The following is an 18,026-nucleotide window of genomic DNA, read 5'->3' on the forward strand; positions in this document are numbered from 1 at the left end:
ATATATAGGGATTGTGGAAATGTCACTTTTTCCTGTTCTATGAATATAACTTTCAACAGTTTCTTAAAGAGATCTCTAAAAGCACAGCTAAGAGCCACTAAGCTCTATATTTATCCACCATTTTAGGTGATTAGTTCTAAAATCCCCTGAACTTTTTATAGTATGTTAGCAAGATTTTGAGTTTCTTTCTCTTGTCTACTATTTTAAGATAATTCCAGCACAGCAGAATGAAAATTAATTCATAGCCCTGTACAGTTCAGAAGGAGAAAAGCATCTAGATGTTTAATGAGAAAAACAGTGAATAATCTGAAAAATACCTACATTTTTGGCTCCTAATTAAATGGCATGTGTAATGCTTGGGTGAAGCCTGTGGAAAATGGAAGGCGACGTAGCTCACAGGCGTCTACAAACAGTGTCCCTTCATATGCTGTAATTTCTGAACAGTCTAAGCAGAAATGCTAAGTGGGGCTTTAACATCCACGAGCAATCTTTAACAAGTAGCTACGGATGTCCGACAGCAGTCAAGGCTTCCGTTAAGTTCCTCTCAGTCATGAGAGACTAGGATTTATAAGCCTTTGTGGAGCAGTCCAGGGATTCCAGAGTCCATCTTTCCTTGATTTGTTTGCCAACATGTGACAACAAATACCATGTTGCTGACTTTCTAAGTATTTTCAAGAAAAGAACAAGCACTGACCTTACAGCTTTTGAATTTACTGACTTAATCACATTAGTGCAATAGGATACAAATTAGATGAGAGGTATTTTCAAACTAAGACAAAAATACCTAAAAATACAAAGGAATGTAAGATATGTTAATATTCCATAGCATTTATACTAAAAATGTGTTTCAATCATTCTGTAATGACATAAGTGATGAGAAGTAACACATACTATACTTATGGGAAAGCTGGAACTAAAAATATACATTAACATTTTTCCCTACAGATCACATTAGAAAGGTTTCAAATAGCATTTGGTCAATTAAAAGAATTATGTGGAAAATTAAAAGAAATAGCAAGTGCTTCAGACTCAGTATATAACATGGACTTTGAAGACTTCAGTGGGTGTGACTCATTCCATATGAGCTTTGGTTGAATACTGGATTTTTGATAATTCAGCAAAGAAATCTGCATACAAACACTGTTTCTCACATTACATGACTGATCAACAGAGACTTACTAGGAAGGCTCTTACAGACCAGTAGAGAAAAATAAAGACCAAAGACATTTTCCTATTGTCACAAAATATTGTAATAAAATTAAGCCTAGAACAAGTCTTGGAGAGCCAGTGCAATGTATTTCCCATTTTGAGATCTTGCCACTTCTATCATTATGAACTATATTTTTGAAGCACTGAAGCAAAATCAAACTTTTCTTTGAACAGTAAACGTTGAGCTTTAAAGTAGCTGAAGGTCTAAAATATAGTAGCTTCAACAAAATTAGGTAAATTTCCTTTACTATAAGAGTTTTGCAGAGCAACTTAAAGCACTAAATTCATGGTGAATGTTTAAAACCATTTACTTGGTATTTCTATTAACTTCAATGACTTAAATTATAAAATGCTCTAGAAATAATTAAATTGAAGGTGCTTCATTTTCTGATGTAGCAACAATTTTTAAGCAAATTGCATTTTTAACTGAGGTACCATTCTAATCGCTTATTGACTGGCAAGAATTAGTACTGTCATTAAGGCTTGATAGCTATTTATGGTTCTCGTAAGAAAATAAACACAAAAGAAAATGATGTAGAAAGATACTTATCAGTACAATACTAGGAAAGCAAAGCAAGGAAGAAATGATTGCATAAAGCATGATGGGGGCTATCCCAACCATTCCTGGAAAAATTTAGTTTTATCTTTCTACATTAAAAATAAAACTATTTCTTTATTCATTTGGTATAGGGTCTCACTATGCAGCTGAGACTCATACTAATCCTCCTGTCTTAGCCTCCCCAGTGCTGGAATTACAGGCCTGTACCACCATACTTGTTTTTCCAGGGCTGACTTGCCATATGCTACTGAGGATCGAACTTGGGTCCATGTGCTTGCCAGGCAGGTGCTTAGACTGCTGAGTTATTCCCCCCAGCCCAGGTTGTTTTTTCTTTTTAGAAAGGGTCAATAGGGTGTTCAGGGTCTCACTACTAGATCAAATTCCTATTGATCCACCTGTTTACAGCCTCCCAAGAGTGGGGATTACAGGCGTGCACCACCACGCCCAGTCTGAATCACGCCCTGGGGGTGGGGCTGGCACTACAGGCCCAGGGATAGAACCCCGGCCTGCGCCTGGCAGTTTGTTTTTTCCACAAGAGGTAAATTTTAGGGATGAAAATTTTTCTCCGATTATTTTCACTTTATGGAAAGAGAAATAGTTCATTGGTGACACAATCCATCGCTGAGACTTTCAATTGTGTGGATTCTCTGTGACAAACTTATATAAAAAGTGAATACATACTAACATTTGTCTGCAAAGCCGTTACCGCATGAATCACGAGTGGACAGCTGGGATTTTGGGTCCTCAACTCACCTGCAATGGACTGAAATGGGTCCATCTTGGCCAAACTGTTCCTTTGTTTTATGGACTTGGCCGATGAAGTCAATGAACCCTTCTCCCGACTTAGGCACTCCTTGCTCTGGCCAGTCCGTGAACTGGAACTGCCGCACCGTCCGGGACTGGCCATCCTTTGGAGGGGAAGCCATGTACAGAGTCACAAAGCGGGTGCCGCAGGGACTCCCCGAGCGCACAGAGCGCAGAAGCAGTCACACGCAAGGTTTTCCAGAGATAATTGGGGCACAAGAAGTTAGAAATGCATTTTATTAGAAACCTTTGCACCTCATCCAGTATTGCTACTATCTATATCTAAATTTATTTCTGTTACAAGTCCATTCTCTCGCAATGAACTGTTAAGAACTTAGGATTTTTGACAGCAAGTAGCCATACTGCTTATTAGCAAGTGCTTCTGAGATATGAAGGTTTTGTTCGGAACCACTGATCAGGGTCCATGTTCTTCCAAATATAATTTCTATCTAAAAACTCTCAGAATCTAATAATTTTTTCATTTTGAGAGTAGGCGCGCTGTGATTTTCCCTACTGTCATCAAATCACATCTGCAGTGCTGGCTTATTTCTAGCATTGTCAAATGACAAATGATTATATTGAGCAGGACAGTCCTACGTCATTTTTTTCTTGCCTCTTGTTTTCATTTATTACTTTAAAAAAAAACATTTACTTGAGATAAAGTATAGCAGTAATTGATATGACATTAGAAGCAGTATGCTTTTAGAAGACCAGAATGACAGGGATTCCAAGCATGGCACTGTTTTCAGTGCAGTTGCTTAGATCACAGGTATCAGCATTTGTACTTAGTCAGGGTGAGAATCCTACTACTTCACTGCTAGTTTCAGAGATTCTCAGGATCATTGCCTTAACCATCTTGTGTATATAAATGTACGGTTTTGCCCTGCCATGTTTCCTAGCTTTTCTCCCTGCCCTGTCTTCATTGTTTAATCCTTAAGTTCTTGCTTTCCATTTAGTTGTGTTATACCTTTCAATTTTGATTTCACATTTAAAGGACATAAACTAAACTAACTACACTAACTATCCCACACAGGTAGTTGGCATTTACCTGCTAACCTCATAGGCCTCAGTGGCGTGCAGTTCCTAACCATAGCAGGAGACAAAGCACATGCCACATGACTCTGCCACTCAGCAGGGAGTGAAACATCCCTGAAAGAGACTAAATAAATGACCCTGTCTGCACAAGGGTTGTTCTGGGCTGGCCACCAGACTTAAGTAGATGTGTGGGGCATTTACACAGACAATCCAAAGATGAAAAAAAATGAACCAGCTGTAAGATGAATCTGTCTAATGGGATTAGGGAAGGCTACTCAGACCCATGAAGACAGGAAGACACTTCTGATTCTGAAATTTTATAAACGGGAAGGGAAGGAACCCTACCAGAAAAGAGCAATTGTGGGTCCTACTGAGAAGAGGGGTTGGCTCAACTCCAGGTGAGCACCCATCAACCCCCTTTGGGGTTCACATGGGGCAGATACTGGTATCATCTGGGGCCAGAGGTGAAACACGAAGAGCACACCAATAGTGTGAGAACTCAGAGAACTACAGAAATAGCTGCCTGGCTCCAGAACTAACCTGAGGACGGTTACCACGGATGCATGGCTTGCTTCCGTTTCTGGGAAAGGTTTGGAAAGCCCAAGAAGAAAAGCCGGAGACTAGGTAAGGTGAGCCTCAACCTTCCATGAATGTCCTTGGGACTTCACTTCTAACCACAATTGCTTATAACAGCAGCAAGAGGGCACACCAATGAACTCTTACATTTGCTGGTGAGACCCCCTGATTCCATTTGAAGGTTACCTGTATAACAAGACTGTATTCTCAAGTGCCCTTGCTTTCTGCATCAGGGAGCTGAGATTAGAAACACACCAGGAGCCCAGACAGGCAGTGGTGTGCTAGCTCAGAAAGTTATACAAGCAAGGAGGGTTTTAAAGACGTGGGCAAGCTCCTGCTTCCGTCTTCCTTTCTGGCTATTGTGATCAGATTTCATTTGGGGATGGACGAGGCAGGGAAGGTGTTTGTGCTGCCGCTGGAGCCTATCTCTTGGTTTCTACCATTGGAAACAGTTGGTGCACTGTGTTTGGGATTTTTACTCACACACCTAGCTTTAAATTCTGAAAGGGCATTTTTTAGAAGCAGTCGGGCAGGTCACCAAGGCGTGCTTGTACAACTCAAAAATGAGACCTAGAGACTTAATGGCTGCCTTGAGTACAATCACCTTTGGGTAGTTAATACTTCTGACTTTTTTGGTATCACCAGGTCTGTCACCTGGGCCAACCCTTCTGCTAGCCATTTTCTGTGACTTTTAGGTCAACAGTTAGCGTTGGGCTTTGGGGATTAGCTGACTATCTTCAAACCTGAGACTGAAGGAAGCCACTTTCCTGAAAACAAAATAAACAGTGGAACAAGAAAATGGCTCTACCCTGGAGTTTTATTCAACCCACTCCCTGTGAGAGTTTAAAAAATAAAGCAGGGCTTTGAGCTGACCCATTCTTTCTGAAGATGTGCTTGTAATCATGATTTGAGCGTGGCCAAAGGCAAAGATACTAATGTATGTGCACAGCACAGCTTACATCAGGACTGAACCTTGGACGCAGCAATCTTGATAAGAAATTCAGAATGAAAATTAGCCAACAAGGGTCATAGGTGCAAGCTCTCACGGAGAGACGCGTTAGCACACAGAGGAATAAACCATGCCAGGAATCAAATTAGAATGTGCAGAGCTTGTCAGATTCTTCTAAAGAATGCCACTTGCTGTGCAGTTTTAAAATCATTCCAAATTAACCTCCTAGCCCACATGACCTAAAGGGCTTTGCAAAACAACAACATATTTACAGCCTCAAGTAATGAAGAAATCAAAGAAGCTCCAAAGAGAATGAGCTGAGAAGGTAAATGTACACAGAGCCAACCAATCAGTAAACGCTTTCCAGAAAAAACATTCACAAAGTGCAGCCCCAAAGTTGGGCTGCCAGATGTTAAGCTTGAATGTAAGCCAAATCTGGGTTTATGAGAAGGCCTGACAGACAGGAAGATTGCATATATATGGGATTGTGGTCACTTTGCAAATGTTTCTCCCAAAGAAGTATATTTGAGATGAATTTTCAGCTCACTGTTAAGACCTTGAGCCTGCCCCAACTCACCCTGGCATCCGTGACCTTGAATTCCCTTAGGATGTACTGTGGCATGTTGTACTCAGCCATGGGATCTACAACAAAATACTGGTATCTTGCAGATCGTTCTGCTGGCCAGTATTGGTGACACTTCTCCTAAAACAAAGAATTAGTATTAAACTAAAGTATAAAGAAGATGTCATCATACAATGAATAAAACTCCAAAGCTTGGGCAGTTCTGTTTGCATGTGGCTCATTTTCTCTTTGAAATCCTAAGATCCTAAAGGAAAATCATCTGGTTCGATATGTGTCAGAGTCATCTGGCACAGTAGCTGGTATGCAGTAGCGGATTACTATTACATCAATGGATCTTAATTCTTTGACAGGGTAGGTAACTTTTATGTACAATTTATCCAAATAATTATATCAGTCTTTAGGCAAAGCTAGCCATGTCAAGTCCCATACTTCTGCAGAAAGGTGGTGTACCACTGCGGTTAGGAATAAAAAGAATATTCAGTGTGAATGCAGAAAGAAACCTTTGAATTGATCTTCAATCGCATTTGTCAATTGAAGAACTTGTGGGCCAGGCAGTTTTAATGACTGAGTAAGCCCTGCCGAAGGCCAGTGCCAAATCAGAACAAGTCAATTACTTTTCTACTTGGATGTTGACAGTGCATCTAGCCTTTAACTTGCACAAAGAAGAAAATATCTCTAGTAAATACTGCGAAATGTTTGCATGAAGCGAACCTAAGTGACAGGCCTCTAGGTTTCTTTAACACTATTTTATGTGCATTTCATAATAATTCTTAAAAAAACACCTGAGGTTACCAGATTACATCTTTAAAAATTTTCCCCAGCAATGACAATAAAGTTCTTTCTTCATCTAGGGAAAGAACAGCCCATTTACTTAAGAGACCAGTCTGGATAGAGTAGAAGACATAAGAACACATGAGCGCCATGAATCAAACAGGGACTCCTGATGACTTCTTTAGCACTATAATCTTACTTCATCAGGACCAAAGCGTAGATCTTTCCTCAAAATATGCAAATCTAAGTGCTGGATGTGACCCTGCAAATTAGACACCAGCGAGTAAAAAGTGATCCAGCTGTGAGCAGAGCACTGTGTTTCAAAGAAATGAGGCCAGTGCTGGAGTTGCTACATGAAATCCCCCTTCCTTTCACGAGAATGTTCCAGGAGAAAACACACTCACTCTTCCCATCTCACGCAGCTTGGTAAGCATCACAACTATGGTGGAATTATGCTCCCAGAGCATGCGCCAGAAGTCTTCCGTGGTCTCCGCCAAGGGCCCCTGCGTAGCGATGTATGCTTTCTGCTGCCTGAATTAAACAGAGGGAAAGAACATGTTAATGCAGCGTAAGAACACGTAAAAGCTCACTTGATAGCTGAACGGCAAGCCCGATGAAAGAGCATGTTATTAACACAGCTGCCACAAATTTCCATGAAGGGATGGGGAGAGAGTGGAGTTAAAGGGGACACGAATAGAATTAAGATACACTGTGTATATGTACTAACTCCCCACAAAAAGGTCACTATCCTGCAAACGTGCACTAATGAAGGTTACAAAATCAAAGAAGTGCACTCACTACATTTGGGGGATTTCACAAAAATTTCCTCATTAATATGGTAGTGTATATCATTTTCATTTTTAAATTTTAGTATAAAGCTAATGGCTCAGTTTCATGGGTCATACAAATCATGAACAGCTGTACATCTTTATTTTCTAGAAATGATGCTTGCATACTTTATTAATGCTATGAAATATGGTGATAAGCAGCCTTAAAAATCCAAATGGTGTCTGAAAGAGAACTATTCCCGTAACTATTGCTTCCTAGATCCCAAATAAAAACTGACAAATAGCAAGGGACTGCATGCTGACTTGTGGACCAAAAAATGGCTTTGAATTGAAGGGAAACTCCGGTTACGAATCTAGGGCACATGTAAATACCAAGGCATTGTGTTGTCAGTGGAACAACAGTGTATACCTGTATCCATCAATAAAACTGGCATTGATGTAGTCAGATCCTTCTACTCCGCGGATAGGCTGTAGGCATACCCTTGTGGACTCATATGGCATAATATTAACAAGGCGATTTTTGAATTTATTACATGGAAGATTGGCACTGATGAATCTTGAGGTGTGAGCTTTTGAGCTGGCTAGACGCTGTTGAGATGAAGAAAATCAATAAAGATAATTTTAGATAATCGGGATGCAATAGTACTAAGATATTCTCTTTAGATATAGATCTTTTGTTGACTTTGAAATAACCACGCACATCTCACTGCTTTCCGCTGCTACCTAACCGCTTCACATAGCCTACTGAAGTGTCCAATATTATGCTCTGAGTATGCAATCTGTCCATTAAGACAGAAAAAGGCTCCAGGCATTGTTACAAAGCAAAGAATAGAGAAGCAAAAAGGGCTTCCTGACCCAACACTTGAAAAGAAGGTCAAATGAATCTTCTTCAAAATCTGAAAGGTTATCCTGAAAGCCTCCCTCCTAGGCAGTCCCCGAAAGCCTTGCTCCTCAACGGCCCCGTCGCCTTCCGCCCCGTACCTTGAATTCGAGCTCCATCCCCGTGACGTTCTCCCCCGTCTCTATCTGTGTCAGCTTCTGGATGTAGGCATACAAGTTTCTAGCTGGCACTTCGGTATTTCCACAAGTCACTGCTTCTAACAGTGCGTCGTGGATGAAGATGTATTGGTCTTCTGTTTGAACCATGTAATTCCTCTGGGCTCTCATTAAAGTTACATGGCCATAAATATCTACAGTTTTTTCATGCCTTATTCTTTCCAACATGGCATCTATTACAATGAAACAACCAGTCCGGCCGACTCCCGCACTATAAAGAAAACAGAAGAAAAGCTCAAATAAACTTAACAGGAAACTAACACAAAAGGGTGTTTTCATTCTTATTAATGAGGCTTTTACTCAGGAATTTTGCTCCAATAGCCATTATGACGACTTGAACATTCTGAAATCAAAAATATTAATGTCTCATTACCAAAATGCAGGGAACAAAATAATGAGTAAAATTAGTCTCATTTCATAATGTACAAAATATTAAATCCATAATTACCATGCAGTACAAAATGAGTATTTTTTGAAAGCATATGAAGAAAACACAAAACATTTAGGTTGTTGATATTTAGATGGAATTTTAAAGTACTAGTCAAGATCTAATTAAGCATATCATGTTGCAAATTCAACTCTATTTAGTTTATAAAAAAATTAGTAAACCACTCAACTTAAAGCATTTCCTGCTCTACTACTCAACAAAGAAGTTTAAAACCATCCTAGCTGGATGTATGTAATTAAATCACTGCCCACTAAAATAGACTACTTTCTTAACAAAAGTCAGCCGGCAGACAGTTTATATTTTTTGTTTTAGTCTTTTTTTTTTTTTTCTTCCACAGTTGAATATATTTTGGAAGTCTGGGTGAGGTTCAAGTACGCTGTGCAGGAAAATAAAGATCTCAGTCTTTGTTATGGAATATATTTAAGGCATTTCTAAAACTCCATTACCTGTTGGCTTAAGGGTCATTTTTCAGTTGATAAAAACTTATTCAAAGAAGAGGGTGTTAGACGACAAAGCACAAGGGGTACACAGGACCTGCTGTTTGAAGCAGACAATCTAATTTACTGACCTGGATTATGGATCCTGGTGCTTGAAATGAAATGTCCTGGAGCCCTGGTAACAATACCAAGAAAATAACTCACCTGTGTTCTTGTAATCTCAAGGCAAGCCTGAATGTTTCCTACTCATTAAATCCTTCAAGTTAAGTACACTTATGGCTCAAAAATGGCTCATTCTGCAATGTTTCTCCTTTTTTAATTTTGAAGAAGAAACAATTTCTCCTTTTGACTCTGCATGTTTACCTGATCACTAAACATGCAATCAGTGGAATGGGTACATTATTGTCACGTGAGGCAACATCGTTCAAGGGTTCCAGGTTACTTTATTTAGTCCTCTGTTTTTCTATGTGTCCTTCCATGCAAAACCACAGATCTATCCATCTTTTCAGTCAAAGGGACAATGCAAAACACTGTCACATAAAATAGGAGATACAACAATAAGGGGCCGGGAGATAGCTCAGCAGAATATGTGTTTCCTTGGCAAGCACAAGGTCCTGAGTTTAATCCCCAGTACTGCGAAAACAAAAACAAAGACACACCAAAGAAAAGGAGATACAACAATAAAGATAGCATTGGTCTTATCTTCAGAGATCTTAGAATCTGTCAAAGAATATATTACTGTATATAATACAAGAACAAAAAGATGGGTTGATTTTATGCATGATGCAGTGCTTGAAATGGGATTTAAAGGATATGAAAAACAGGGAAATAAAGATGTACAAGTAGCAAAAAGGGAGAAGTGTTCCTGTGAGTGTACTACAGGTTCTGGGACCTAGCCAGTAAACATTTCACAGGAAGGTACCTGGAAATGAATTATACCTGAACTCCAAAATGAGTAACCTTCTGCCTGTTTTAACTGAAATGGCAATTTTTCGCCACTGCCACAGGCCACAAAATGGTGACAGTGTTATTTTTAATGAAGGGATATTTGATTACTGAATCCTGCTTCCATGTGGGAAACTGTAGTTGGTAGACTAGGCTAAGCGTGCATTTGATATAAGCACTGCTATAACTACCTAATTCCTTCCCTAAAGGGCCACAGGACACTGACTCCAAGACTCCGCTCAAGACCTCAGCCCACAAACCGACCTGATGTTGAGACGCTACGCAAAGCCTTCTGTGTACAATGAGGGGCTGGCTCTCAGTGCAGCACAGATGGAGATGGTATGCAAGCATTAGGCCAGAGCTCGTGAGTCTGCTGGTCGCCATGTGGTGACATTCAGTCCACCAAGTCCCATTTCATTGACTTTTTTGTATTAATCTTTTAGATGGCAAGTTTTCCGGGTCACTCTCTGTCCCCACTCTGCTAGAAGGGATTAGCCAACCCCCTTCCTGCAGCCTCTGTGTCTTGAATACCTCTCCAGTACAACTCTAAGTGGAGTTAGTAGCCCAGAAGGATGGCCAGGCAGCAGAAGCAGTGCACTCCGTTAGGGCACTACTACATCTTTGCGTAGCCTGCATCAAGTGGGCAGTAAGCGCTGCTCGGTAATGTGGAGTGATTCAATCAGTGGTTGGCACAAGGCCTTGTGTGCTGGGAGCAGCCCATCCCATTAGGAACAGGACTCGCCAAAGTGTGTGACTCGAATCCTGCATTTCACAGAGGTTTGCAACTATGCAAGCTGCCTCTGAAGCTTGCTCTGCATAGTGTCTGCTAGAGGTTGAGGAAGCTGGAAAAATTAAGCCATTTCTGTACCTTGGTCTACTGGTGCATGATCAGTTTTCAATAAAAAGAGCTAAATCATTTGTTCTATAAGAAGTCTGTCTTTCTGGGTTTCTTTCAAACTTCACCTCTGGCAGGGTCTAATATTATGAGGAGTATTGTATTTTTTCTGTGTTGCCTTTCAAAATTGACTTCATTTTAATTGGGCGGTGCTTCTAATCAGATGCAACTTCACGTGGTGGCTCCCTGTGGAAACCGCCCCATCAGTCTTATGACTGAGCCCTTCATATCAAGTGAATTGAAGATAACAGCGGGAGGATTTCCTTAAAATATGCATCAGGGACCATTCAGATGTCTGGATGATGCACGATTCTGTAGTCTGGCAGAGAGATACTACAGAAGATTGCAAAATTGGTAGGAATAGCTCCAACTCTAACTAGTGTCAATTTTTTGACAGTAATATAATTTTTCCCAAAGATGAAGGAGGGAAAACATCAAATATGCTCCTGAGTCTAAATCATGTACTGTGAGGAAAGGAAGCGACAGGACGGCGGGCCCTACTAGGTTTATCTCTTGCGCAAGAGCATTTCCACAGCTCCTTCTTGCTGTTCACATGGAAGGAGCAGACTCCCAGAGTTCAGACGTAGCGTCTGCTCTAGGATGAAGCTTTTCTTATGGGGGATAAAGTACCACAGGCTCATCTCACTTGAAGCAAGACCATGAAGTTTAAGGGACACTTTCTTTTCAGATACCAATTACTACATGACCTTGAGAAAGTCATTGTAGGGGACTCTTGTCAACAATTTCTGACACTGCCAGTCAAGCGGAAGACCCAATACTATTATGGACTACTGGACTCTTTTAGAATATTTTGCTGAGTTAACACACCTATAATATTCAAATGATGGAACTAAACAAAAAAGGATATACAGATGAATGTCCATTTTGTATCTGTGTATTCAAAATGGTTAGGATAGATATATAGTTACATCCTCTTAATAGAGGGATTTGTTCTAAAGGTGTTTGTAAATAGGATATCATGTCTGCAACTTGTACAGCAAATAACCACTAGGAAGAGAGTATGCAATGTGTTAATTATTGGAACTGTCCTACCAATTTGATTTGAAACTGTCTCATTGCTATTTGTTTCTCAATAAAATTATGGAAAAAAAAGAAAAAGTCACTTAATTGTCTTTTTATACTTTTTAAAAAAGCTGATAGTTAGAATCAATTCTAGGTATTCAATATTACTTAAATTACTCAGTAAGTTATTCCAATTATTCAATAAGCATTGAAGCTGAGTTAAACATATTAAATGCTTAGCCAACATGAAGGGTGATGATGTGACTTTGTTGGTACAGATTACCTTCTTATATTCTACCTGGGATAACAACAAGGAACAAGTGATGTAAACTAAAGAATTATGAGTCACACTGGGGTATCTGAGGGTTGGCTTATAAAATCTTCAAGCTACTCCTCACACTTTTCTATTTTTTTTTTTTTATTTCTAATAACACCTACATTCACAGCACTCTCTGCTTCCACATACTGTCATGGCAAATATGAAGGCAGGCAAGGGCCTTCCTACCATGGTGTGTGGCATTCAGTAAATACAGGCCTTCCCCTTCTTCATGCATAACAATGGGTAGTGCCCTGATGTCATGCAGCTCAGGGCAGGTAGTAGAGGAGGGCCTCACATGCAGCTGCTGAGACGCAGGTCTGTAAGTTAGCACCCCTTTCCTGACATCTGTATTACTCCGTGCTGTTTCCTGCCACTTGCCTCCAAACAGACTGCCAGCAGGGGACTCTATTGCAGCCTACTCCTCTGTAACACTTCAGTAGGACCTGACTTTCTCTAACATGGGTTCCTGGGATAGTCCCTCTTCCTTGCTTATGGGGACACTCTTCGAGAGGCTAAGGGGAGCAGCAGGTGCTTTCTTGGGGTTGACGGAAGGGAAGGAGGAGATTTGGCCATCATCCCACAGAATAGCTCAAAGCACAGTGCAGGCAATTAGGCAGAACGGGTTGTGTCACGGGGCCTCTGCCACTGTCAGAATTTCTATCAAGTCAGGAACAAAAGCTGAAGATGAACTCTAACTGTGCTCTTTATGAATCCACTGTCGCCTTTTCCAACTGTGTCTAGGTATCTGATTTCTTTTCATGTTAGTCCAGTGCTGATTATCTGCTTTTCTGCACTGTTCCATCTCTCTCTCCTTTTCTGATACCTCTCCTGGTACACTTACCCAATATAAATACTGTCGGACACCTTATATCATTCTTTATCTAACTCCCCTTCTAAGAAATCTCCAAACAAGTGCTTCCTAAAGCAACGACTGTTTTTTTGAGCACAAGAGGGGATGTATATTTCAAATGGCCCTCAAGTTTCAGAAAGATAACCAGCATGGAAGCTTAGTGTCATAGCCTCCAAATCTGCTCCTCCAGGTGTCATTCCCTTGCCTTGATAGTCAGGTATGAAATTATATACTCATCTTGACCTGTGTTTGCCTCTTGCCCTACACAACAATAAATAATAAATTTCTGTGCTTTCCACCTCTACAGTTATTCAGCAGCCCATTACAGGGGTGCTGGTACTGGCAAAACTGAGTATCACCTTCTTAGAATTTGTGTTTAAATACACTGTAAATAAAGAAAATCTTTTCTTAGTTTTTTTTTTTACATATTACTAATATTCTGTTTTTTTCTTTGTATTTAGTGCAGTGTCTACAGGGTGTCACTACACAGATTGGTCTTGTAGTGATTCTCCTGTTTTCAATTTCCCAAGTGCTGGGATTATAGGCTCGCGCCACCATGCCCAACCTTAATCTCCTTCTTGGCGCACCCCAGGGGCGGGGCCAGCACAGCAGGCCTGGGATCAAACCTCCTACCCCTGCATCTGCCTAAGCAGGTGCTTTAATTCACCGAGCTATCTGGCTCGCCCTTAATATTCTTGAGGTGTAAGCATTATTACGTGCTTTGAGTGTCTCTCCCCTAGGGACCGCAGATGTTAGCTAGGCAGCAGCTCTGATGGCGATACTTAAGCCACAGGAGTCAGCTGACCCCACTCTGTCCCATTATGATTCACATCTGAATGTCCCCCAAAGCTTCCTGTGCTCAAAGACAAGGCGTCCTGAAGGGTGACCGGACCATGAGGTGCTCCAGCTAAATGCGATCTCACTGATGGGCGTGGTGTGCAGAGGGGCTCACTGGGGAATCGCCTCTCCCGGGCTTTAGCTCTGCCCTTCCCTCAGCTTCCTGGTCACTGAGACCAGAGCATCTTTGCTCCCCCCAGGCCCTTATGTGAAACGTCTGACTCTGCCAGGACCAAAACGCCTGACAGGCACTGTGTGTCAGTTACCAGGAATGCAAGAGACGCGCGCGCGAGCTGTTGCACGTTCACCAGTGCATGCTGACTATTCTCACTTACTGGTTTCTACTATAGAGAAGTGTTCATCGCTCTGTTCTCCCTCTTACATTTGCATTATACATTTTTGTAAGTGTCTGTAGGCTATTTTTCATACTATATTACCTCATGCACACTGTGTTCTAGGATACCCAGGTACTCAACAAACAGTTATGATCATCTTGTCTTAGAGATTAAAGGTCAATGGGGGGAATGAGACTTAAATAATGATACGAATAAACATCTAATCACTGTTCAAGGCACAGGGCTCTGGCAGACACTCTTTGGGAGACTCATTTAAACTGATTCCTGTAACACGTGGGACTTGTGTCCCTCCGAGTCAAGTCCTGAAGATGTATTTATAGGGTGTCTGTGTAGGAAATAGGGTCTTTGGGAGAGAATTAAGATGAAAAGGAGTTTTAGGACAGAGGCATTCATCAGTGAGGATTGCTCTCCTTGGAAGGGGAAGGGCAACCAGAGATCACTGTCCTGCTGGAATCTAAGCAGAAAGGCCTGGGGCAGACAGTCACTCAGGAAGAGACGTCATACCAGAAGTGAACCCCATAGTTGTTTTCTGCACTGTGAACAAAATGAATTTATGTTGCTTAACATGTGCATGGCAGGACCATAATTCACAGGTCTTGCCGGAGGGTGGCTTGGACCACTGGTGGTACATGCATGACTATCGCATGCTCGACTGTACCCTTCTACCACCAGTGCTACGAGGTGCCCAGTGGGCCGTTCATGCATAGAGTACCACTGGTGGTGCAAGCCAGACAGACCATGAAGACACTTTGTCTACGGTGTTTTGTTAAGGTAGCCCTGGGAAGGCAATAGAACACGAAAAGGACAAGTAGCTGTGTGGAAGGTTGGAGTAAAGGAATGCCCCCAATAAAAGGCACTGGAACAGAAAATAGCACATTTAGTAAGTAACTGAAAAGTTGGTGGCTGGAAGACAGCCAGGAGTCAAAGGACATTTTCCACCTATAAACTGTTCATTTCTAAGCATTGTTTATAACATTTTTATCAAACTTACAGCAATATTAATAGCAATCATTTAGAATGATTACATGTTTTGTAGCTTCCTTTGTGACACAGCTCATCTCTTCTTGAACTTTTTGATGTATTTATTGGTTCTAGCATGTCTTTAAATGTTTCATCTAATATATGCATGGATGATACTGTTTCTTTGCCTATCTGAAAAAGTTTTGTTTTTGTTTTGCTTTTGCCCTCACCTGTGACCAACAACTCGCTTCCCTACAGGATTACTGGTTTCCAGTCACACTTCCTCTGACACTAAACACAACACTCCACAATCTTCCTTTGTATTTTAATGACATTGTGAGTTGGTTTGACTTTCAGTCTTCCAAATAAGTTCCACTGCAAGTACTTGAGTATTTTATTTTCCTTAACTTGAGGCTCAAAAAATTTTTTAGTTATGTCTGAGCCACTGTCGTCCTAATTAAAACTATGTAACTCTGAGGCACTATTTTATCCTACAACTTACAGCCTTCCCTCAACACTACTAGGGCATCTTTGAAACCTCCCCATCTCTGGACCTTTCATGTGCAGGTCTCTACATCTTGGCCCAATGGCACCTGTCTTTCTTTAAGACCTATTCAATTCTGTCTCCATGGTGGACAGCTCCTGATGGGCTCTGTGGAAATTTGTACTGCTTTCAGCAACTGACTTCCTGTAATTTGTTTGCTTTGGGGGGCATATTTATCCATCTGCCAGGGGCTACTCAGCTATACGAAGAGGATACCAGTGTCTGTACCTATACTGCATTTGACAATTTAACATGGCAAGTTCCAAGTCTGGAAAAGTGGAGGTATTAAAGCTGCAAAATTTTAAACAACACAAGTTTGAACACATCAGGCCTTTCCTGGATCCACGACACAGCAGGAACACCTGCCAAACTCCCAGGAAGGGGCCCTTTATGCGTGGTCATAAAGATAAAGAGATTTCTTATAATTTGATGAGATGGAAACAGTATGTCCTTGTACTTTATATCATTTGCTCAGAAATAATGATCTTTGGGCACAATTTTTTTTTTTCGTAAGCAGATGCTAAAAATGCAGAGCTTTTAAAAGTACTCCAGCTCACTTTCAGTTGAGTTTCCGAGTTCCTGCACCAGCACATATTTCACTCGCTCCTCCACTTCACTCCTTCCCCCCCCCACGTCAGTGTCTGAGTGCAGTACACCTCTCCAAATGAAGGATTGTAGCTCTGAAAGCAAATGCATTTTTCTTTGATCCTGAGAAAGTTCCCCACAGCAGCGATAATGACAGAACCCTATTTAGTGTTGTTTGTTTTTCATCATTTCAACAGCCTTCAACCTGAAACATGATAAGAACAGCAAAACTGATAAACCACCCTTATTTTTATCTGTTTTCTGTCGGAGTAGTTGCCAAGCAGTGAGACAGATTTTCCCAAATATCTTTAAAAAAAAGGAGTGGATAACCCTGTGCTTCGGGCTGAGGCCAGCACAATTCAGAATATTTATTATGTTACAGAAAAATCTGAGCAAAACAGGAGAAGACAGCACTTTTAAATCAAGTCTAGTGTTGTGTTGGTTCTTGTTATTCCTGGAGTAAAAATCAACATTCTAAGTCATTCTCTAGTAAGGATAATGATTCCATTAATGAGAACTGGAACAAAAATAAGCTTTGTGTTTGTGATGGATATTGCAGCAAACCAAATGGTAGGTAAACTTTTGCCTTTCAAAAACAGTTTCTGTGAGTAACAGACAGTGCAGTGTTTATAAGCTGAAAGACTGGGCAATCTATTAAACAAGTCTGCCTACTAGGAAATTGTTATTACTTCAATATTATCATTCACCCAGTTACAACATTTGTTTTCAATTTCTCACAACATGATAGAGTTGGTCCCATGAGTTGAAATATGCTTAATGTCCTGTGATGTGAAATGGTAATAATGTGCAAAATGAAAAAATTAAGAGGCACGGGGGGCTATTTGATGCTAAAATTATTCTGCATGCAGGCTTAAGAATTGGCTTTTCTGAGTAAGATGGCAGAGTTTTAATGCTGACCCTTCAATGAGACTTCAATGATGTGGTGGAGAAGGACAACAGAATTAGGAAATTTTACAGCTCATTTAGCTGAGTGCAAAGTCAGTCAACAATGGACCAACGCCACCCTGAGCATTTTGGCTGTGTATCAGCTTATAATTTGATCAGATATTATAGTTCAGTTATAAGAACGGCATTTATGAACTGCAAGGCTATCTAAAGGAGCATCTATGAGAATGGATTGGGTTTTATGACTCAGGTTTATAGTATGAATCAAGTGACCATCCCCATAAAACTGTGGACTGACTCTGATGAGGCTGCCTTTTTGAGGCTCATCTTTCATGACTTACATAAAATCAACACTTAAGCTAATCTGCTGCTGGAATGGGCCACTCTATAATATGTAAAAACTCCACAAAGAAAAAAAAAAGAGACACAATGATATTTTGGTATTTTCTAACGTTTCTTTCACCTAGGTTGACCTGATAAATTATATGGATTTCTCAGACATAAAGATGTGTCTGGATTATTGACTTATATATTATGAAATATACTTATGAACAATTTTCACTGAAATGCAAGATGTCCATGCTTTCAAAA

General features: G+C 40.7%; 1 protein-coding gene across 1 annotated transcript in view; it reads right to left on the reverse strand.

Annotated features, from left to right (window-relative positions):
- The window catches only part of Ptprd (protein tyrosine phosphatase, receptor type D), a 437,469-nt gene that overhangs the window by 6,230 nt on the left and 413,213 nt on the right, over positions 1-18,026 (reverse strand). Inside the window, exons 29-33 of the mRNA XM_023715852.1 lie at positions 8,256-8,541; positions 7,684-7,862; positions 6,891-7,017; positions 5,710-5,835; positions 2,522-2,676 (exon numbers count right to left, since the gene is read on the reverse strand). Of these exons, the coding sequence (XP_023571620.1) occupies positions 2,522-2,676; positions 5,710-5,835; positions 6,891-7,017; positions 7,684-7,862; positions 8,256-8,541 (873 nt within the window). The remainder of the gene's footprint in view (positions 1-2,521; positions 2,677-5,709; positions 5,836-6,890; positions 7,018-7,683; positions 7,863-8,255; positions 8,542-18,026) is intronic.

This window comes from Octodon degus, unplaced genomic scaffold (genome assembly GCF_000260255.1).
Source record: "Octodon degus isolate 3935 unplaced genomic scaffold, OctDeg1.0 scaffold00044, whole genome shotgun sequence".
In the NCBI taxonomy this organism is placed as follows: Eukaryota; Metazoa; Chordata; class Mammalia; order Rodentia; family Octodontidae; genus Octodon; species Octodon degus.